Consider the following 24,170-nt stretch of genomic DNA (forward strand, 5'->3'; position numbering starts at 1 on the left):
GAGACCAAACTTCCGTAGCATAAGTAAGCTTTGACTTTACGAGAGATAGATAAAGTGTCCGCCTTACTTTGATGTCGGTCATAAGTGGGCAAGTTCTCTTTAAGAGTCCCTGTATTCTATTAGCCTTGAGTACAATACACATTACATGCGAGTCCCACGTTAGATTTTTAGTAATAGTTACACCGAGGTCTTTTTCTTCCTGAACGCGTTGTATGTTTACCTCGCCAAGGTGATATTCATGATTTACAGATGTTTTCTTTCGCGTAATTGTTAGCACTTTGCATTTGGAGGCGTTGAACTTCATATTTGATTCGTGGCTCCAGGTGTTTAAACTTGTCAGATCCTGCTGGAGAATAGCACAGTCCTTCACTGACAAAATGGTACGGTGCAGCTTGGTATCATCAGCATACAGAGCGGTGCTGGTTTGCTCATGGATGACATCAGGGAGGTCATTGATAAATATCACAAAGAGGAGTGGGCCGACAAGACTACCCTGGGGTACACCGGAAGTGACCGGTAGACGCTCAGAGGCGGTGACGTCAATCACAACTCTCTGCGATCTGTCCTTTTGGTAGTCAGAAAACCAAGCTATTAGTTGACCTGTGACACCGTACCATTTCAGCTTTCAATAAGAATGACGTGATCAACTGTGTCGAAGGCCTTGGCAAAATCAAGGTACAAAATATCCGTCTGTTTATTTTTGTCGAGTGCCTCCCCAATTGAATGGAGTACGGATAAAAGTTGCGAAGAGCATGAACGGGAACGCATGAATCCGTGTTGTAAGGATGTAATTGATTGCGAGACATGGGAATAAAGTCTATTACAAACGCAGCGTTCCATAACTTTACTCACAATTGGTAAAAGTGAGATTGGTCTATAATTTTCAGCTGGCTCTAAAAGATCTTTTTTATGAACCGGAGTAACATCAGCTGACTTCCATTCTGATGGGAACCGCCCAGTGCGCAGAGAATGGTTGAATAGGGAACAAAGATTGGGCGCGATCTGCTCACTGCACTCTTTAAGAATACGCGCAGGAATTCCATCGGGGCCAGTGGCTTTTGACGGATCCAAAATAAACAAGCAATCTCTCACCTCGTCGAAAGATAGTGTGATCTCAGAAAGTTCCGTATTTATTCTCATGGGATACAGTTGCAAACTGCGTGTTTTGTCCTGCTTGGATGATGTAAACACAGAGCAGAAATAAGCATTAAAAAGCTCAGCCTTTTCGGCTGCAGTTTTTGCTGATTTCCCGTCCAAGGTGATCTCAGTATTCGAGCCCGGTCGATGATGTAGGATAGCCTTGTGATAGTTCCAGAATAGTTTAGGGTTTTCCTTTAAAGAGCCTTCAATTTTAAGGAGATAGTCGCGATGTTTTTGTCGAACAAGTCTCTTGATTTCATTGCTTAAAGATCTAAGCTTTAGCTTCCGTTCCACGGTTTTGTTCTCACGATATTTCCTCAGAGCACGGTACTTTCTGCGTAATGCAGACTTAACTTCCCTGTCTATCCAAGGAGGAGAGTTGGTGTCTCTAATGGTCTTCATTGGGACACATTCAGCAACTGCTGCTAGAAATAAATCTTTCCACCGAGACCAATAGATGTCAACATCGTCGGAGTACGACATGTCAGAAGATAGCAGCTGTAGGCGACTTCGCAGATCGTCAAAATCTGCCCTTTTGTACTCGTACGTTTTACGGCGCACACGCTTTGATCGCTTGAATTTCAGTCGGATAAAAAAGTCCACCAAATAATGGTCAGAGGGAAATTCATTTTGCAAAGGAGAAGTTGTAGAAACATGGTCTATGACTTCGGAGAAGTTACATAGAAGCAGATCAAGTTTGTTTCCAGCAATATGCGTTGGACCTTTGACAAACTGACGAAGAAAATTATCCTCCATAAGGTCAGAAAAAGCTTCCTCTTCCGCCGTTCCGCCTAAGCTGGTTGAGGTAGACTCTGTAAACTGTAAACAGAGAGCACGTCTCATATCTTTCTTAGGTGTTTGCTATAGTACTAATAGTCTTTTTGTAATAATCTAGATGTTTTGTTGATAACGTAACAATCAATGACCTTAGTCGTAGTGTCAGAAGGTGTGAGTGTGTGCAATAGTGAAATATGTCTGTTAATAGTGTCAATTAATAAAAAATCTGAAATCTGAAATCTGAAATCTTAGTTCGGTGGGAACAGCGTGTAGTTTTTAACCGTCATTTTCCTTCCGCACGTGATTGACTGAATTATCCTATTACATTGCGACCTTATAAAAGGGTCCTATTGGGATTAACCGTTGGCCGTAAAAATGGGACAGAAAAAAAAAAAAAATGAGCTGTTAGGAGTAAATAGTAATATTTTTTTTTCCCGTCCCGGAATGGTCCTAAGACCTTTTAAAATGTCATTTTTATTTTCCCTCCGCACGTGATTGACTGAATTATCCTATTACATTGCGACCTTATAAAAGGGTCCTATTGGGATTAACCGTTGGCCGTAAAAATGGGACAAAAAAAAAAAAAAAAATGACGTGTTAGGAGTAAATAGTCATATTTTTTTCCCGTCCCGGAATGGTCCTAAGACCTTTTAAAATGTTTAATTTAGAGTAAAGTTATTAATTTCTAAGATTGCTGTTAACCAACCGTAACGAAAAAAAAAAAAATAATAAAATAAAATAAAATAAAAACTAAATAATAATAATAATAATAATAATAATAATAATAATAATAATAAGAAGAAGAAAGTGCGAAGCGGGATACACATATGCCAACACGACAAAGGTCAATCACCTTCTCTTTATGGGTGATCTAAAGCTTTACGCCAGAAGTGAGTGCCAACTGGACTCACTGATACAATCAGTGAGAATATTCAGCAATGACATCGGTATGAAATTTGGCATTGAGAAGTGTGCTGTCTTGGTCATAAAACGTATCATCAATAGCTGTGCGAATCTTTAATAATAACCATTAACCGTATAATGCCGATATATTACCATTTAGACTGAGAAGCTATAACCTGTTATCAGACATGAAGTAACATCAAAGTTATGGGTACAGATTCAGAATTAATCACAAAAATCCGACTCACTGCAAAATGCAAGCACTCCATTTCCCTTTCCCACCTAGTTATCTAGTACTGATATCTTTCATATTGCTGTCAAGTCTGACGGCATTGAAAGTAAAAAGTTGAAAAGTTATGGTTGTTTTTAGATTTTATGCAAATTGGGTGCGGCCCGCACTTGGGAAAAGTTTTCATCTTTGCCGGCTAAAAAACCACAAAAATTTGAAACCGCAACCGGAAAGGAAAACTTTTAGACAGAAACGGAGGGTGGCACTAGTGGGAGATAATTGTCAGTACCAGATTTCAAATTTATTTGCTTGGGCTGCTTCTGATGCGATCGAAATTCTCGGCCCACAGGTTGATAGCATTTTTTCTTCGTCATCTGACCATCTTTCATAAGATCGTTTTCCAGTATCTGCGGGTTCAGGATCAGGAGACGATTAGGAAGATGAAGACGACGACACTTGTGAAGCGCTTGTTTGCATGGACCTGGCCGGTAGAGTGTTTTCCTGCGCAATGCTCGCATGTGAAGTGCTCGGTTGCGTTCCCCTTCCAGTCATATCATGGTAGACGGGAGCATACTGCGGATATTCCATGCTATAGCCGTAAAAACCTTGAAAACCTTGAAATTGTGTGGGATTATAATAATAGCCACGTCCGCTCGTGATGAAAGACCGCGAACTAGAACTGAACTTCCCGCGCATATCGTTTTTCATGTTACGTTGACAAGTGTTGATAATTACCGCTGTGATTCCCATTGTTTGGCCCGACTTTTCGAAAATCTGCCTGCCCCACACAAATCATGGTATGGGTAACACAAACGTCAATAAATTTAACATAACATAAAGTCAATAAACATAAAGTAAGGTGACATAAAGTCGATAAATTTATCAATGAAAGAGGGAGAGTGTGACAGTTTTGCGTGGGCGCGCCAACCTGTACGGCAAACAGGTTTCTGCTGTACAAAGAACTGTACAACATCGCTGTATATTTGTACTGTCATTTGGACGGTATTCGCTGCAGTTGGATAATAGAATACCGTAGATGTGTGTCAGTTTGTATTTCTGCAGAAACAAGCTGTCAGCTTACATCTCATATTCCCTTCACTGTGCAGAACACTCAGTCTCAAAATTGAACAAAAAAAAAAAAAAAAAAAAAAAGAAAGAAAGAAAGATAGTTTCGACGTACGAGCCACGGCGAACTTGGCTGTAGACGGAAATATCAAAAGGGACCTGAACCAAACAAGCATACTAACATGCTAATGAGCGTATCTGAATTTCTTGCAGCCTTGAATATTTTTCTGTCTATCACTGCATCACTGGGCAATGCTCTGATTCTTGTTGCTCTTCATAAAGAGACTTCTCTTCATCCACCGACAAAGCTTTTGTTTTGATGTCTGGCAATCACCGATCTCTGTGTTGGAGTTATTTCGCAACCACTTTTCACCGTTTCGTTTTTCTCTTATGCTGCAACTGGGATGAGCAGTGAAGCTTTGCTTTATATAAATAAACTAAATATCACTTCAAGTCTTCTTTTATGTGGCGTATCAGTCTTGACATCCACCGCAATAAGCGTGGATAGACTTCAAGCTCTGTTTTTCGGACTCAGATACAGACACGTTGTAACATTACCACGAGTTCGTGCAGCTATCACTTGCTTTTGGGTCATTGGTATAACATATGCATCGATATACCTTTGGAAAATTGAAATTGCCTTTACCGTATTCTTTGCCCTTATAATACTTTCCCTTACAACCTCCGTCTTCTCCTATGTAAAGATTTATATCAAGCTTCGACAACGTCAGCTTCGAGTACACGCAGTATCCCCTGGACAACCTAACGGAAGGCAAGTGCTTCTGAATATAGCACGATACAAGAGGACAGTTTCTAGCGCAGTATGGGTGCAGCTGACTTTAGCTATCTGCTACATTCCGTTTCTCGTAATGTTTATTCTCACAACTTATGCCCGAATATCTAGAGGCAAGTTTCAAGTCGCTGTCGATATTCCTTCAACTCTTACCTACCTTAATTCGTCTTTAAACCCGATTCTTTACTGCTGGAGGATCAGAAGTGTATGACAAGCAGCCAAGGACACGATCAAACAACTGAATTTTTGTAAATCAGCCTAGAACTTGGGGTACAGTGAATCGCACTCGGTGAAGAGCGTCTTCTTCAAATTTGACTCAAACGAGTACCGGGCAGAGCCCTCCGTTCTGTTTCTATTTTTAAGTTCATTGAAACACAGGCAACGTTAGCTTTTGTTTAAAATGAAATAATTTGAAGCATTCGTTCATTCAGTGTGTCGTTTTAAATGTTCGGTAAAATAATAAATCGCATGCATCTTTTCTAGATTCTCCGTATAGGTCAAATTTGATAAAATGGCCGTTGGGGCCGGGGTGACCCATGCAGTAAGTTTATCAAAGGGGACAGGATATCAGTTAAGATTCACAAGCCAAACATACCATTAAGACCTGTTGTATCTTGTGTTAACAACTTCGCTTACGAGTTGTCAGCTCACGTAGCTGATATCCTGTCCCCTTTGACAGGCAAATCAGAATACACAGCTAGTTTTACCTGTTTTGTAAAAAAAATTGAAGAACTTTTAATGGAAAATTAGATGTACCTGTTCAAGGTAAGTTATTGTTTGTTGTAAAATCGCTCTGTCTTGCTGTTAATCGAAAATTAGCTACCCTGCCCTACCTTTTTTGCTCTTTGTTATTTTATTCACGTGTTGCTGAGTGCGTTTCCTTGGCATTACGGGAGTTGCTTGCCGGGTGTCTCGACCTCAGACCTTGAAAAACTCAGACCGTCGGGGGTCTCGATAACTCAGAATCTTGACAGGAGCACTTTGCTAAATATTTCTCTTCAGTGGCTAATGACATTGGTGACACTCGCTTATTAGGTATGTCTGACGACCAATTGTATCATCATGAGAGTGTGCATACGATAAACCAAAGCTGCAGTTGTCGACCTGCCGGCGACTCCTCACAATTTAAATTCCAAGCCCTTAAGCCGAAGGAGATTGCGGTTGCGTTGTCTAACTTGGATTCTACCAAAGAGCGCAGGTCACGACTTAATACCACCTAAGATCTCAAAGATAGCGAGCAGGAAGCTTTCTCATCCCCTGGCTGACTTATACAACTGCTGCATTGAATCTTGCGATTGGCCACTGCAATGGAAGAAAGGTGATTGGGTACCAGTGTTTAAGAAAGACAATAAACAAGACATCAAGAACTATAGACTTGTTACAGTACTAACAGTGATAGGAAAGGTCTTTGAGCAGTTACTGAGGAAACTGCTCACATCATTTATTGACCCTATGTTAAGGAACAACTTGACCGCATATCGAAAGAATCAGAGGTGTGAAACCTCCCTACTCATCAACAAACTGAGAGCATACGGTTTCTCTAACAACTCAATAGCCATGGTGCGATAATATTTCACAAATAGGAAAAACAGGGTTAGGATCAGTCAGGAAACAACAAGGGATTGGTACGCTACCACGAGAGGATGTCCCCAGGAATCTATACCTCTCCACTGATGAAAACTATGTAAGCGGATGACCACCAGCTGTTTTCAGTGACAAAGACAATTAACGAAGCGGAAAGAAATTTTAACTGAGGAAGGAAAAAACATCTCTGAGTTGTACAACAACAACTTTTTACAAGGAAATTTTCAAAGTATCAGGTGATGAGTCTGGGCCTGAGGAACTGTCATAAGGATTCACACATTGCCATTAATGACACTGCAATTGATCAGAAACCAGACATAACGCTCTTAGGGGTTACCCTAGACAATGAACTATCATTTTCGAGTCTTGTAAGCAATGTTTGTAGAAAAAGCCTCCTGTCAAACTGGTGTTCTTCTGAGATTACGTAGCCTCATTCCGATATCAGCTATGACACATTGTCAAATTTGCTATACTACCTCATCTCACATACTCTCAGGCTGTCTGGCATTTTTATCGTTCTTCTAATGCCAGAAAACTAGAACGAATTCAGGAACGAGCACCACGAGCTGTTTACTGTGACATTAAATCGACGTATGAGGAACTCTTGCAAAGAGCGAAACTACCAACACTTGATACGCGACGATTGCAAGCCATTGCAATCATAATGTACAAAGTCAAAAACGGTCTGGCACCTTACATTGCGGAGTTATTTGTTGTTACCAATTCTCAGTATCACCTCAGAAATTCTGATTTCACCTTACCCAGATTTCGGACTGTTGGTCATGGCAAACATAGCCTGACTTATTTAGGCCATGTCATTTGGTTCAAACTCGACAAGTCCATTCGATCTTCTGAATCGTTGCACACTTTCAAAAAGCGCATCAAATTGGTTGAGTTCACAAGCCTGCTGAAAAGTACTTGTAGAGACTGTTTTGAGCTAACACTTGATCTTACTGCATGGTCATTGTTTGTTTTATATATATTTTAAAATACTTACAAACGTACATGTATTTCATATTTTATTAATTATTAGATAAGTAATCGTAGTTAGGTGTCCCCAAGTAGTATACATTGTATGCTAGTGACTTCGACACGTTAATAAAGTTCTTATCTTATCTTATCTTATCTTATCTTATCTTATCTTATCTTATCTTATCTTATCTTAGCTTATCTTAGCTTAGCTTAGCTTAGCTCAGCTCAGCTCAGCTTAGCTTAGCTTAGCATAGCATAGCTTAGCTTAGCTTAGCTTAGCTTAACATAGCTTAGCTTAGCTCATCTCAGCTTAGCTTAGCTTAGCTTAGCTTAGCTTAGCTTAGCTTAGCTTAGCTTAGCTTGGCTTAGCTTAGCTTAGCTTAGCTTAGCTTAGCTTAGCTTATCTCGCAGCTTATCTTGAAAAACTCAGACCGTTGATTATATCGAAAACTCAGACCCCATAATTTTTAAAACGTACGTTGTAAAGACACACGTCCAGACTCGTCTGTCCGGCAGGCAGGCAATCACTTCCATTAACTGAAAATTAACAGGCTAAGCGAGCCAGTACACTCTACGGTAACACGTGGGAAGGAAGGGGAAGCCTGTTAAATCGAAGACGCGTTTAGATCGAGTTCTCGCAGCATTCTAACAGTTCTACATCGCAGACTCGGTAATACTTCCCTTACGCTTCCCTCCTCCTCAGAATTAAACGCTAGTTAAAGGTTCATTATTATTACTATTATTACTATTATTATTACTATTATTATTACTATTATTACTATTATTATTACTATTATTACTATTATTATTACTATTATTACTATTATTATTACTATTATTACTATTATTATTACTATTATTACTATTATTATTATTATATTTATTGTTATTATTATTATTATTACGAGAAACCGACATTATAAAAAATGAAGATAGCTATGCATGATGATTAGTTAACACATAAGTCGAAATGAGAATGTTAAAATATTAACTTTATTAGAAGCTGCTGAAAGGAAGTCGAGGCGAAATTAGCGTCTTCCAAGTTGGATGCGCTGTCTGTCAAATAATCAATACAATGACAAGATGGTTAAAAAGTGGTGTAGTGACTATCAATATGAGCGGGGTTTTGGAGGGAAAAACGTCAGGAAGCAGCAAATATTAGGCAAGAAATGCGTGTTGACTAGTTAACTCCTGAAGTGATTATTGCAGTATTTTGCTGAATTATCAAGCCGAGGAATTTGCCAATCAGTTGCAAAAGGCCCTCTCTCTGCAGCGTGGCCAAAAACAATTGTTTTTTTTAATGTTCTAGCCTGCGTAGCAAGCGTTTCTGTGGGGTTTGGGAGCTAAGAATTACAGCGCGAAAAATGGAGCGAGTAAAAGAAGGGGGAGGGGGAGGGGAAGGAAGGAAGGAAGGAAACGCTTGCAGACAAACCCCTGAATTTTGAAAACCGCCCACGAACACACTGAGATGTCTTGCTGCGATCGGCTGTCATAAATTTACCAATAAAATCTTCGGCCTTCCGTAGCGGAAGTGAACTTTGAACCAAAATAACTTGTCAAAATACTGCCTGAAACAACGAGCGCACGGTGGGAACGGAGAAATCTCGATGAATTAAATTTAGTAATTTATAATCAAGCTATATTTCTACTCAATCCGTCTAAAAGGAAGGACTGCCAGGGTGAAGTTTTAGCACAAATCTGCCAGAAAGTTAAAATGTCAGAACTGTTCAAGTCGTGTCTGTAATCCTTGTGCTCGCAAGATTCGAAATCTTGGATTACTGCATTCATTCGTCCAGGAATCGATACAAGGTAAAATTAGCAAGTCAACTCCCACAAAGGCAACTCCAGTAAAGAAGCGTTTGCTGGAAACGTCAGATCCGCAAATCGGTTCGAATGTTATCGCCTGTAGCAAAAACAAACAACGGAAAGTCTTCTCGGCAAACTTTCCAATTTGGGCAGGAGAGGCTTCAAACATCTAAGATGAAAAAAAGAAACTATAATCTTGACCAGTATCTGAATAAAGATAATCTTCCCCTAGGCGGCCTCCAATTCAAAGTTGTTCATAAAATGTCCTCGTAAGAATTGTCCGCGACTAAATTTTTGGTAAGGCAAATATGCGACAAAAACTGGCATGCCGCATCTAACACTATAACAAATCATTCAGAATTGTACCCAGAGGTTCTAAATGCTGTCAATAAAAAGGCTTCTGATGAAATGTCAGAGTACCTACGACAACATGCTGCTATGTAACAAGCCAGACGAAATCACTAGGTTTTCCCACTCAGTAGTGCGAATTTTCTGTCCCGTGGTTTATTATCTTGTCCTTGGCGCATGTGGCATTCAAGAAAGTAATGTCAAAATTAAAGGAACAGCCGCAAATTGTGTCGCGCTTGCTTCTGCAATAATGTGCGGGCTTCGAAAAACCAAAGCATGGGCATTGCACTACACGATTTCTACCGTACTGTCGAAGGTGATGACTAAATCTTCGTTTAGCGAGAAAAGTCAAAGACGGTTTTGTAAACAAGCTTCGAACGCGTCTTCTCCTTTTGTCTGGCACTCAAAGGTATTAAAATACCTTAGATCGACACATGTCAATAATATTGGACTAGCCCAGCCAATCACGAGCCCCGTTCGCTGGCGAACGGAGGTTTTCAAAATCCAGGGGTTTGTCTGCAAGCGTTTCCTTCCTTCCCCTCCCCCGCCCCCTTCTTTCTTTCTTTCTTTCTTTCTTTTCTTTTCTTTTCTTTTTTTTTTTTTTTTGGCTCTCGCTCCATTTTCCGCGCAGACAAGACACCGAAAATCCCATTCCTCGGTCTTTCTTTGCTTCCAAACCCCACGGAAACGCTTGCTACGCAGGTTATGAATGTTCTTGCAGTGACTTTGAAGTAAATTCAAGTATTAATACAAACCAAGAACACTTTTACCCTTAATTTATTATAATATTATCCTTGAAATGATGGCCTTTATTAATACACGGTAAATCTTTAAAGCATGGAGTTCTTTGGTCGTGTATAAAATAGAAAAGAAAACAAAAGAAATCGAGAAGACAAATTCACCTGGACTATAGAGAGAATTTGGGCAGGCGTCATTCATACTAGTACTGGGAAAGGCATTGCCTTTTTTTCCTTTAATGGGGAAATTGAAAAGAGGACTGAGAGTAAAACAACTGGTGCAGAAAAACGGCACAAAAAAGAAAAAAAAAAAAAAAAGATGTAGTCCAGAATAGTTCTTTTCCTTTTGTAAATACCTTTTTCGTGGTCTTCTGAGTGTTTGTTTTGTTTACTTTTTTGACACGACCACATCAGCGTTGCTGTCGTATTGTTATCGTGTAAAAACAAAAGGATTGCTTTATCTTACCTTAGCCCACATTTAGAGTCTGTTTACAACAATGCCCAGTTGGTGTATTAGTTCAAGAATTATCTCACTAAGGTACCGATGTCATATAAGTGATTATTGAAGTTAAGGTCGCGGACATCATGATAAAACGTTTACCTCGTCTTGCAAGTCAAGATGGCTATACCTAAGCCATGTTGTCTGCGTGACGAAGAAGAAATAGAGTAAGTTCTTCGAGCATAAAAAAAGACGCCGAGGCGGTGAGCTCCATGTTTGTTAACCCTTAGCACTGAAACTTATTTGGCGTGACATGTGACTTTCTTTCGCTAATGAACATTTGTTTTTTGAAATAATTGTAGCCTTCCTTATCGATTTTAACTTTTAACTGCAATGTTGTTTTTTCATTCAATTTTGAGGACTTCGAAGAACATATTTTGGCACGTGGTTTAAATCCTTCCAGTTTCATCGTCATGGTTTCAATAATCTAGGAGCTAGAGTAGGATGGCCTCAAAACCCCCCATCCCCCTCTCCCAACGGTCTTAGAAGATCAAAAGAGGCCTGATTTCAATATGACTAAATTAATTATTTTCCCTGATATCACTGAGAACATTATTTCATTGTGATTGGCTGATATCCTTAACTTTGAATTTGCCACGCAGCTAACATTCAATAACAGGCGCGTTCGTGATTTTCTTGGTCATATAATAAAGAAGTAATCGGAAGTTTGAACAATCAAAGGTAATCTACTTGTGACGTGTGAAAGCTCTTTAAAATTGTACTCGCCTAAAAGCTTGTGCGCCCTAGTTCCAGGAGGCCCTAATTGATAAGAAATAAACGAAATGGGGGTAATTGAAATTATTAGTCCTCTTATTTGTTTTGCGAATATGGATTTTAAAAGTGGTGGACGACAACATGTTGACTTAAGATGTCAGAGACTCCAACTTTGCAAGTGCACTAATAGATTCTAAGCCGCAATGGCAGTACACAGTTAGTTTCAATTTAAAAATGATCTTTTTTTTTTGGTTCTTAGAATAGCAAACTACTTCCTCATTTATTTATTTATATTATAATGCACCACGAGATTCCATTTCTGTATCCTTTGCTAAAATCACATGGGATCGGATAATGCAACGCTTAATTCTACGCCATGGAGATGTGAAGCTGGAGAAGGAATGGGTGTTCTTAAACCTTTAAAGTTTCCTATTGCAAAGTCGAAATGGTTTACATCGTAATCAATTAATTCTGCCATTCAAAACAACGCCAAAGACTGAAGCAAAACAATCATTAAAGCGCTTAAGTAACGGTGCCATGGTGGGGATGATTATCTCGTTAAAAGGAATCGTTTGTCGGTTGTCTTTTCAGGAGACCACGAAATGCACTTAAATTCATTGACAGACATTTGTCTCGAAGTTTTAAGCGCTCGTCTTACTTGTAAAAGATGAGTAAACTTAAGCTGCTTTATGATTTCACATACGAATGCGCTTTGACAGCATCGCTCCACGAATACATCCCTAAACCTAAATGGCAAGTACTTCTTCTGGACAATTTGTTTTTACATATTCCTTTTGAATTGATGTTAGTCACCTAATTTTTTTTTCGCTCTTGTTCACTTACCTTTTTGGGGTGGTTAACTACTCCATTATTTTATTCTCCATTTTCTTTCTTTTTCTTTGCAGATGTTCAGCGTACTTCTTACAATATTGTCCATGATAGCAATTTCCAAAGCTGAAGAGTTGGGCGTTTTCTTTCAAATCGAAGAAAAGTCGTTACTCTTAAGTGAAGATGCCATTTGGAATGGTGAGGTCAATTCATTGTTGTCCTGTTCTCACATGTGCGCGAGACAGGCCCTTTGTAAAAGTGCAAGTTATATCACAGAAGGAGGAACGTGTTCGCTCCACAGGGAAACAAAAAAGATGTATCCGGACAGGTTTTGCAACGACAAGGGTCTTTCTACGTCGAAAAGGTTTGTCATTTGTCATGTGCATGTACAAGGACAGCTTAACCTACTTCCTTCTCCCCTCTCGCAAGGTTTTTTGCTAGCACTGCAAAAAAGGAGCTATTTTGAATGATAAAAATTTCTATAGAGGATCATTTATGATTCACAAAAACTTTGAAACAAAAGTTTCTTCTCGTCACTTGTTTCTACTGCTTTTAAACAGGTAAATTCAAAGCCTAAATTTTCGTGTGCTCAATTCGAAAAAAAAAAAATGGTAATTTTCTTGCAGTAGGTTTTATTTATTTAGAAAAATAGCTTTTCTAATCGATTTTGACAGTTTTTGAGCCCTTTTGGGAGGGTTTTAGCGTTTTGCTAAGTTAAGAAAAACAAGAACGCAAAAACTAAACGTGGGGAAGTTTCAGGGTTAGGCTTTATTTATAAGTAGAATTTCCTCATTGATTAATTAACATTTCGTTTCAATTCTTTTTCAGGTTAACTCAGCGGAAACTCCTATATCACAAGGTAAACAAAGCGCATTTTCTACATAAAGAAAGTTCTCCGTGAATTTTTTTTTTCCTTGTCCAGGTATCACTGTGTAGTTTGGACTCACATAACGAGCGTACGTCGCTCGAACATTTTTGTTTTTTGTTTTTGTTGTTTTGTTTTGTTTTGTTTTGTTTTGCTTTTTTCCAATCATTTTTGTTTGCTTTTTTTTTTCAATCATATCTTAGTAACCTGAGAAAATAACATGTGTCAATGCATTCTGGATAGGTAAAAACCAGCCGGCAGCCGTTCCTTCATGCCAGACTCTACTAAGTCAATCTCCTCTTCCATCGTCGGGCGTTTATTGGATTAATCCAAGCAGTGATTCTCGAGACAACGCATTCAAGGCTTACTGCGATATGTAGACTGACGGAGGAGGCTGGACTCTAGTGTGGAGTTATACTTTCACAAATTACAATCACTTTAAAGATAAGTCAAACGCAATCACACCAAGACCAAATTGGCCAGTAAAACCTGAAGTGGACGTGCCAATCTCTGCAACTCCTCCATTGAACGAAACAGACTACAACGCCATAAACTTCTCGCTGTGGAAACAACTTGGCAGAGAGGTCCTCATAAAGAGCAACATAAACAACTGGCTGAAGTGCGATCCAGGAACGGGAAGTCTGGTGTACTTTAAGAGCGGAAGCGTGAACTGTCAAATTGTTAAACAGGTTACTGATACGTGCAAGTATAGGCCCGCCCCTTCCATCTTTGGTACAAGTCGCTTTGGACTCTGTTTTAATACGAAAGAGTCATTATGCTATTATTATGACGGTTACATAGGGGATAACTGGCCTGTACATGATCCTTGTGGGAGAAACCAGGGAAACCATGTGAAAAACGTTGTCAATCCACACGGGAACATTTTTATTCGAAACTGATCCTAACAGCGATCATGGCACAAACCACTCACAAACTACCTCCTAGAAAGAAACTCACTTGCAATCCACACGGGTGGCAACTCAACGTTATGAAGATTTTTAATCGTTAATATCTGAGATAAAAGAAGTAGATAGTAAACGCAAAATCTGTGGTAGAAATAATGACAAGATTGGCCAAAGACTCATACTTTGTGAGAACAATAGATCGCTTGAACCGTTTTTTTAACTCTCTATCATGAGAAAAGTTTCTTATGTTACATAATGGGTTTAAATCTCGCAAAACGTCTTCCAGTTTTTTTTTTTTCTTCTTTTTCCAAACTATGTTCAAGTAGTAATTGAAGTAGCCAGTTTATAATGGTCTCGCTCAGGCTTTGAAGAGCAGAAGTGTATATACACTTTACTTGGATACCTATAATAGAATATGAATAATTTTGGGTCAGGCAAAAAAGCTGTGCCAGCAATAAAGCAATTGATTGTCCGATTACAGTTTTTAATCGGAGCAATGTGAGTTATGCCATCCAGGAACTACAAGTTTGGTTGATTGGCAGCATAGGAGTATCAGCTGCCAGATCCTTAAATCTGAGATCACTGAAACTTGAGGTGCGATGTGGACGGCACTCTCCAGGTTCACGTTCTTCCAAGAAAGGATTGATAGCGCTTCTTACTATTTTAAAGGTTTCGCAGATAAGCAATGCCCTGGTGCATGATCCTTGCGGAAACACCCAAGGACGTCAGGCAAACAATTTGACTAGGCTTTTATCTAAATGTGTGCATTCTACTGTAGTCCAATAAGGACTATTGAAAGACTTTCTGCAGTTGAGAAGTTAAGGTTCAAGAGCGGAACAAAGCACAAAAAGTATTGCTTTTATGAAATATATAATGGGGAGAATACCTAATTAGTTTTGAAAATGGAAACGTGCACGAGAATCGCGGGAAAAGTATATACTTTCAATTAGTATAAGAACAAGATCTAATTTCATTCACAATTGTGGTAGGCCTAATTGGATATCCCTGGAAGAATAAAGTTTGCAAAGAATATCACCGACCAAGGTTATTATTCGTTTAAGTGACTTTTAATAATTGTTTGAATAATTTTTGGTGGTATCTTCCTCACCAGGATGTTTTGGAAGAATAAAAAAGCTTCAGTATGGTTGTTTTAGGTTGGCGACTGTTTGGGTAGGAAGACGAAATTATTTCAACGTCATGACGACGTCATGTTCCCAAAGGTTTTTTAATATGCGACATAGAATCTAAGTTTCATCACCATTGCTTGAATATTCTTTACGCTTAGATATGGAGGAACAATCCTCCCCCTTCCCCCGCCTCCCTGCCCCCTCCCCGCGCCGTTCATAAGGAAGCCTGGTCTGAATTTCTAGGTCTTTAAACAAACCGCCGTAAGGTGGCGAAACGACCAAGGTAGAAGTCAAGTTGCCACAGGCAGCCAAATGACTAGTCTATTATTTGCTCAAGATATTTCCGAACAAAATGATTTTCTAAATAAACGTGAAGCAATGTATTACTCTAGTTAAACTCAGAGAACCCAATTAAAGAAAATGGGAAGAATTTACAGGTGCTGCTTAAATTAAAGTTTTAAAAATGTTTCCCATATGTGCATGGGCTTATATTTTTGAAGCATATAATGCTTAGCTCACTATTTCTTTCTGGACTGCCGCTAACAATATGACTTACGAAATAGGCTCCACACTAATATATAATCGCAACTCTCAAAATGCCTACACACCATCATCATCTCTTGTGGAGCTTTATTTATTGTTCCTTTTCAAAAATTGCTAGGAGAAGGCAAATAACTCCTAATTTTCTGGACTAGAACCCGTCGTAAAATCATTTCCAGACTGAATTGTCCGTTAAGTAATTCCAGACTGTATGCAAACGGAATCAATATATTAATGGTAATTCAGCTTAATTTAGTTTTATAATAAAGTGGTGAAGGAAAGCATCCTGAGGTTCTGCTTATATATTTGGATGTTCCGGACGAGCTATGGCTTTTAAAAATAATTCTTAAATTATTCCATAAAAAAAGGGAAAAAAAGACACCGATACTTAAAAGTCAATCCACTGTAATATATATTTTACGGAAAAATAAACAAGGTTGTAAAGGTGACATTTTGAATCCCAAACGGCGAGTGTTTCATGGAATCTTTATACGATATTTGTGAGTTCTTCCGACCTTTATTTGCTCTTGATTATTAATTTAATGTTGCATGATCACTCTAAAAGCGCTGATTAAAGATATTAACACAAGGAATGTCTAAATTACTCTGTCATACATGTAAAACGCGCCCATTGAGAGCTTTTCCGCGACACAGCACGCTTATAAGCAGAAGAGTCTGTAAACAAGAATGACGAACTTTACTGTGAACAAAACATTCAGGACAATCAAGCTGAGCGAATCAAGCTATTACTGGTTACCGACAGACATGGCCACATTTCTTTCAGCCTTGAACCTTTTTTCCCTCCATCACTGCATCACTTGGCAATGCTCTGATCCTAGTTTGTTGCTCTCCATAAAGAGACTTGTCTTCATCCACCAACAAAACTTTTTTTGTGTGCTGTCTGGCGATCGCTCATCTTTGTGTCGGAGTTATTACACCATCACTCTACGCCGTTTTCCTTTCATCTTCTGTAACAACTGAAATGAGTTGAAAAGTAATTTACTACATAACTACAATAGGCAGCCCTTCAAGCTTTGTTTTGTGTCAAGTATCGATCTTCACATCACATCACATCTAACCTCATTCCTAACCTCAAGCCCTCTTATTTGGACTGAGATACAGACATGTTGTAACATTACCCCGAGTCCTTGGAGTTTTCATTTGCTTTTGGTTGATTGGTATATCATGTGTATCGATATACCGGCCTTTAAAGTATCGCTCTGGCCTTAGCTGTAGCCTTTGCCCTCATAATGATTTTCTCTAAAAACTTCTGTCTTACCCTTTACAAAGATTTATCGGAAGCTTCGACAACAACTTCAAGTGCCCTCTTCTACGCGATGAAAGATATGGTTACAGATCTGGAATCATAAAAGTCCAACTAACCAGAACATAAAAGCTCTCCATTTTCTATTTCTTCACTATTATCTTTCACAATGCCAAGTATGAAGGTATTTAATTAAACCGCTGAAAACGTATGGTTGTTTTCGAATTTTATGTAAATAAGGCTTTGAACCATGCCTTGCAGAACCTTGAGAGTTGTATATTATTTTTTTATAACTCAGTTAATGGATTACAACTCCCCGTCTCGTGGAGGACCGGGAAGACTCCATCAACGTCCGCTTATCGCACTAAACAAACTTTAAATGATATGGAAGCTTACGACGTGTTGAAAATAAGTAATCACATCGACTTTTCATTGCCATTCAGGCGATGTTTTGATAATTATGGCAGGTAAATGTCAGTATTGTATAAATAAGACACCCAAAATTGGGTATCTTGTTATTGTCCCTAAGGGCAGTCTTAACATTGGGTGTCTTATTTACCTTACCTTACCTTCCCTGAATGTTAAAATACAAAGGCGTATATCAGTGTCAGTTTTTATTTCTGCAAATACAGGCTGCTGGCCTCCATCTCATATTTAATTTTCCTATCGGACTCCCTCCGCCATGCAAAACATCCTCTCCCGGCTGAACAAAAAGTTGGTTTCGACGTACGAGGCCCCACGAACTTTACAACAGACGCTAACCTTACAAGGGACATAAACCAAACAAGGAAACATGCGAATGAGTGTATTTAAATTTCTTCCAGCCTTGAACATATTCTTGTCAATCGTTGCATCAGTGGGCAATGCTCTGATCCTTGTGTCTCTTCATAAAGAGACTTCCCTTCATCCACCGACAAAACTTCTGTTTCGATGCTTGGCAATAACTGATCTTTGCGTTGGAGTAATTATTCAACCACTTGGGGCCGTTCTCCGTTTGTTTACTACCGGAACGTAGTGGAAAAATACTTCTAACTTACACCGGCTACATCGAGCTTTAAGTTTTACTTTATGTGACGTGGCGGTCTTCACATCCAGCACCATAAGCCTGGACAGCTTTCTAGCCCTGTTGTGTAGACTGAGATACAGACATGTTGCAGCGTTACCACGAGTTCGTGCATTTATCATTTGTTTTTGGTTAATTGGTTTATCATGTGGATCGATGTTCTTTTAGAAAAGCAAAATTGCATTAACTGTAGCCTTCGTTCTTATAATTATTTCTGTATCAACCTCTGTCTTTTCCTACACAAAGATTTCTCGCGAGGTCCGGCAACATCAACTTCGAGCGCACACAGTCTTGCAAGGACAATCTAACGAAAGACAAGTGCCTCTGAATATTGCACGTTATAAGAAGTTAGTTTCCAGCGTATTATGGTTGCAGTTGGCATTAGTTATCTGCTATATCCCGTTTATCGTTGTGGTTATGCTGATGACATACGGCCAAATGCCTGGAAAGAAATTTGAAATAATTTTGGACGTTACAGCAACTCTTACTTACTTAAAATCGTCTCTGAACCCGATTTTGTACTGTTGGAGGATCAGAGCTGTGCGACAAGCAGCCAAGGACACGATCAAGAGGTTTACCCGTTGGAAATCAGTCTAGATCTTGTGGTGAGCATGGAATACATTCAGTGAAGAGCGGCGACCCGCTTCAAACGCTTAAAGCCGTCGTCCAGAAGTAATTCAGGACTTATGGAAAAGTGGGAAATTTTATATTTTAATGTTTTTTTTTTTTTTTTTTTAATTTACCTGGTGATTCAAAGGGGATGTAAATTATAATCTTCCTTAAGAAATGTTGCTCTTCGTCATTTGAAAAAAAAAAAAAAAAAAGTAGCGATTATTTTCACTCTTTAAATTAATTGTAATAACAGGGGTTACTCATGATTACTCAACGCACAGTAACTACTCTCTGTTATACTAAATTGCCGTCGATGTTACACCTTGTTTCAATCAGTAAAACATCGTGTTGCTATGCAAGGACTAAAGTAAACTTCAACTTAGCGCTTCAGTTATTGTACGTTATGATAAAATACGGACATACAAGCTAACTCATACCCCCACCGTAGTACAAAGGGGAGGATTGAATCCCTTCCCCCCTCTTCGTTTTTTGTTCTGTTAAGGCAGAGCGAAATAAATTTACATCAGTTAGATGGCCCTGAGCTTGCTCTAGAAGATGATACCATTTTTGTCGGTACTGACGTTCTAGTATGACGTCAAATGAATTAATTAGGTTTTTTATAAACAAAACAAAAAGAACAAATGAAAATAGATATAACTTGAAACTATTTCACATGTAGGTCTTTAACTGGAATTGTAAATTTGTAAAAATTGTAAGGACGATCATTTAATATGAGGAAGATAAGAATGATAAACTTCCTCTTCGACTTAGACCACGGAAGTGGAGGTGACAACCTGTGTAAACATTATATGGCTTCCTTTAATGGCCTGTCTTGTTTTGTTTATTTTATTCCATTTATTCATTTTATATTTTTCCGTAGGTGATATTTCCGTATGAAGGGAAATGTAACGTATTATTAAAGTATTAGGCAAAACTGACATGAAACAAATATGAGCTCGACAGACGATGTTTTGTACTTTGACAATTTTTGTTAGGACCTTTACGAAAACTCCTAATAGGAAAATGAGATATATTTTCGCGTTTGCCTTTTTTCTTCTGCTTTTTTTTCTTTCTCTCTCTCTTTTTTTTTTTTTTTTTCAGTGAAGAGAAGTACCTATTGATATCTAGTAAGTGACAAAGAGAGAATTTATAGTTTTGTTACTTTTTCCCTTGCATTCTTGTGTCAAACTGCACGCAGTAACTGAGAATATCGGATTTCTAAACTTACCTTTCCCTTGAAATACCTTGCAATTACTTTCGAGGTCAGTCCGCTCTGTAAATGAGCAGGATTGACTAAGATGATGTAAATATAGTAGGGCATAAACATGTTTCGGTTGTGTTCCGTGCCACAATACGGTGGTCTGTTTTTAGAGTTGTAGATAAAATTCATATATTAGGGATGTACTTCAGTGTTAATATCAGCTCTCCGATTCAGATTGGAAAACTCACGTCATACTTCATTATTTCGGATATAACAAGAAAAAAAAAATGATCCAATGCAATAACTGATGTAAATTATTCTTGTGTTCTGTTCCTTATCAATCACTATGTTATCGCGGGGCAAAAAGCAATAGGTAATACTAGATTAAAAAAGTTTGGGATGTTAAATACAAGACACGATTTCATTTATCATTTTCGCTCTTGCCGTGTAATATTTTGTACTTGTTACACTCGATCCTTGAAATGTGCGGTATGACATCTATTCACGGCCTGATGAATTATAATTAACATTTAGACGGAATTTGAATATTCCAGTGTTTGGTTCGAAAAAGCAAATATTTTATTCTTCAGTAAAGATAATCACGTACTCTTTTGTTGCTGCCAAATTGGATTATTTTCCTTTCCGCTTCAATTACTTCTTATAGTTGATAATACTAGTGGTAATGAAATCCTTGGAAGTTGTATATCGTGGGGGAGAGGGGGAGAAAAAAAAAAATTAAATTCCGCCATGTGTTAATCAGTAATACAATCTTTCTCGGATGGACCAGCATATACCATTATACTCAAAGTGTTTTTCTTTTGCATTTTACTAAATATCTAAAGGGTGTACCATTGCCTCCGCAGATAATAATCTTTAAGCAGTAACCACAAACATTAAAAGAAACAAGAACCGGGCTGCAGAGCGGGTCTAATCCTCTCTCTGGGCTACTAATCCTTAGCCACTGAGAGGTCATTATCCTCGCCCTCCTTTCCAGGAGATGTTTTGATAATTATGCTAGGTGAACGTCAGTATTGTTTGAATAAGACAGCACTGTAAAAATGCAAAGCCGTAGATTAGAGTCACCTTTTAGTTCTGCAAATACCAGCTGCTAGACTCCATCTCATATTTCCTCTCGGATTCCATCCGGCAAGCAAAACATTCTCTCCTCGCTCAACAAAAAGTTGGTTTCGACGTACGCGACCCTACGGACTTTGCAACAGACGCTAACCTTACAAGGGACAAACCAAACAAGCATAATAACAGGCTAATGAGTGTATTTGATTTTCTTGCAGCCTTGAACATATTTCTGTCCATCTTTGCATCAGTAGGCAATGCTCTGATCCTTGTGTCTCTTCATAAAGAGACTTCCCTTCATCCACCGACAAAACTTCTGTTTCGATGCTTGGCAGTAACTGATCTTTGCGTTGGAGTTATTATTCAACCACTTGGGGCCGTTCTCCGTTTGTTTACTACCGGGACGTACTGGAAAAACACTTCCAACTTACACCGGCTACATCAAGCTATAAGTTTTACTTTGTATGGCGTATCGGTCTTCACATCCAGCGCCATAAGCCTGGACAGACTTCAAGCCCTGTTGTCTGGACTGAGATACAGACATGTTGCAGCGTTACCACGAGTTCGTGCATTTATCATTTGTTTTTGGTTAATTGGTTTATCATGTGGATCGATGTTCTTTTGGAAAAGCAGAATTGCATTTACTGTGGCCTTCGTTCTTATAATAATTTCTGTATCAACTTCTGTCTTTTCGTACACGAAGATTTATCGCAAGCTCCGGCAACATCAACTTCAAGTGCGCACAGTCCCACAAGGGCAACTTAACGGAAGGCAAGTGCCTCTGAATGTAGCACGTTATAAGAAGTCAGTTTCCAGCGTATTATGGTTGCAGTTGGCATTAGTTATCTGCTATATCCCGTTTATCGTTGTGGTAATGCTCAGAACATATGGCCGAATGCCTGGAAAGAGATTTGAAATAATTTTGGACGTTACAGCAACTCTTACTTACTTAAACTCGTCTCTTAACCCGATTTTATACTGTTGGAGGATCAGAGCTGTGCGACAAGCAGCCAAGGACACCATCAAAAAGTTAATCTGCTGTAAATCAGTTTAGATCTTATGGTGAACGTGGAAAACATTAAGTGAAGAGCGGCGGCTAAAAAAAAAAAAAAAGAAAAAGAAAAAAAAAAAACGCACAGTAACTGGTCTCTGTTATTCCAAAATGCCGTTGATATAACATCTTGTTTCAATCAGTAAAAATCGTGTTTATATGCAAGAACTAAAGTAAACTTCAACTTAGCGCTTTATTTATTGTATTTTATGATGAAATATCAGCCGGGCTCAGTGCTACAGATCTGGTTTGGTTTATTGAACATACAGGGAAATAGCTTAAAGCGACTTTAACTCAAGTTGGCAACTTTGGTTAATAATAATAATGATGATGATGATGACGATGACGATGACGATGACGATGACGATGACGATGACGATGACGATGACGATGACGATGACGATGACGATGACGATGACGATGACGATGACGATGACGATGACGATGACGATGACGATGACGATGACGATGACGATGACGATGACGATGACGATGACGATGACGATGACGATGACGATGACGATGACGATGACGATGACGATGACGATGACGATGACGATGACGATGACGATAACGATAACAACAATAACAATAACAATAACAATAATAATAATAATAAATGTTCAATAAACGTACATCTCATATTTTTGTCATAAGGATAGTCACATCTTTACTTGAGGGTACATCTCTCCAAGTGATATTGTCTACATAGCCAAATTCCAAAAAAAGAAAACAAAAATATTCTTGCTGTGTACACCAATTCATCATCTTTATGGTTGTTTTCTGTCCAATCCATAGTTTTTAATTTGGATCTCACGTTGTAAAGAGGATCCAAAGCTTTTACTCTTGATTTAAAATAATCTACTCTAGGTCCAAAATTATTTTGTAACCACGAATCCAAAGTACAGTAACAGTGGAAACGTCAAGAACTAAAACGCTGGCTGTATTAGACGAAACATTTACCGACCAACTGAAGCTAGCGCAACGGACAGAAACCCGCCACCTGTTACTACAGTGACTATACCTTACACTTAGCCTAATTTATCAGAGAATTTTGGAGAAGGCCAGGGTGGGTAAGCTTATATACCAATCGTGAAAAAAAGAACTGTGTTTATACCGGATTTAGGTGTAAGAGATATTTAAAATGTTTTTCGTCTAAATAAGAGCTGGAAGTTATTTCTAAAGAACACGTGTAGGACATTTTTCCACCTATTCATTACATTTCCATTTGAAGTGTTTTTGTTTTTGCTTTTTTTGTTTTGTTTTGTTTTTTGTGTTTTTGTTTTGTTTTGTTTTTTGTTTTTCGTTTTTTGCCATCTGCCTCGGGTCATCATTTACATCATCTCTTGGAAAACTGCTGCCAGGAATACTTAGAAATCTTCCCTCGAGTTCAAAAACCACGTATGTAAATTTGATTAATTTAATCGACGATATAGATACCTTCTTCTTATTTAACAAAATTGCCAAGAGGAATATACTGTAACAGAAATGCAAATAGTCACGTACTTTCTCTTTGCGTTGACGAGCTCAATTACATCTGATTAATTGACAGACCATCGTAGAAGAAAATATGAACAATATACATCTCAGGCGAACTTTTCTTAACAAATTCATAACTAGTTGTAAGAGAATGGAAATAAATGACCACTTAGTGTTTATTTGCTTTGGAGAACTTCATCAGTATAACCCGCTTAAAGGTAGATAAGTCTTGTTACCAAATGGAGCGCCAAATGGAGGCTATTGTTTATATAGTTTTTAAGAGTATTCGTTACTATGATTATATAGATCAAAAGGAAGAACGGTCAAAAAACTTAAATATTGAATATTAATGTGTTTACTCATTTTGTCACCTTGAGTAAACTGCCCGAATGTTTGTAAAAAGCATTGAGAAAATTATCAAATTAAAAACTAAGGCCCGGGTCAAACGCCGTACTTCACATGAGCTGAACCCAATTCAGCCAATTAGGCTCATGTGAAGTACGCAGGCTAGACCCAATTAAGTTCGACTGATTTTATTTGGAGCGGCTGAGGCGTTCTTCACGCCTGGCCAGCCGTGAAAAACGCCTGAAGACC

General features: G+C 38.6%; 1 protein-coding gene and 2 pseudogenes across 1 annotated transcript; all 3 read left to right on the forward strand.

The window, feature by feature from the left end:
- The first annotated feature begins 3,548 nt into the window (after window positions 1-3,548).
- On the forward strand, window positions 3,549-7,631 carry LOC149096428 (melanocyte-stimulating hormone receptor-like; annotated as a pseudogene).
- A 4,759-nt stretch (window positions 7,632-12,390) lies between these two features.
- LOC149096429 (uncharacterized) lies at window positions 12,391-14,799 on the forward strand (annotated as a pseudogene).
- A 5,674-nt stretch (window positions 14,800-20,473) lies between these two features.
- On the forward strand, window positions 20,474-23,202 carry LOC149096430 (melanocyte-stimulating hormone receptor-like). The gene has a single exon (XM_089281293.1). The coding sequence runs from the start codon at window positions 21,240-21,242 to the stop codon at window positions 22,098-22,100; it is 861 nt and encodes a 286-aa protein (XP_089137419.1). The 5' UTR covers window positions 20,474-21,239; the 3' UTR covers window positions 22,101-23,202.
- Window positions 23,203-24,170: the final 968 nt, after the last annotated feature.

Source organism: Orbicella faveolata, unplaced genomic scaffold (assembly GCF_042242905.1).
Source record: "Orbicella faveolata isolate gen_17 unplaced genomic scaffold, um_ofav_v1 contig_48, whole genome shotgun sequence".
NCBI lineage: Eukaryota > Metazoa > Cnidaria > Anthozoa > Scleractinia > Merulinidae > Orbicella > Orbicella faveolata.

Bases quoted from the DNA above. Each gene is read 5' to 3' on its own strand.
- LOC149096430 (XM_089281293.1), top strand. From the start codon at position 21,240: ATGAGTGTATTTGATTTTCTTGCAGCCTTGAACATATTTCTGTCCATC.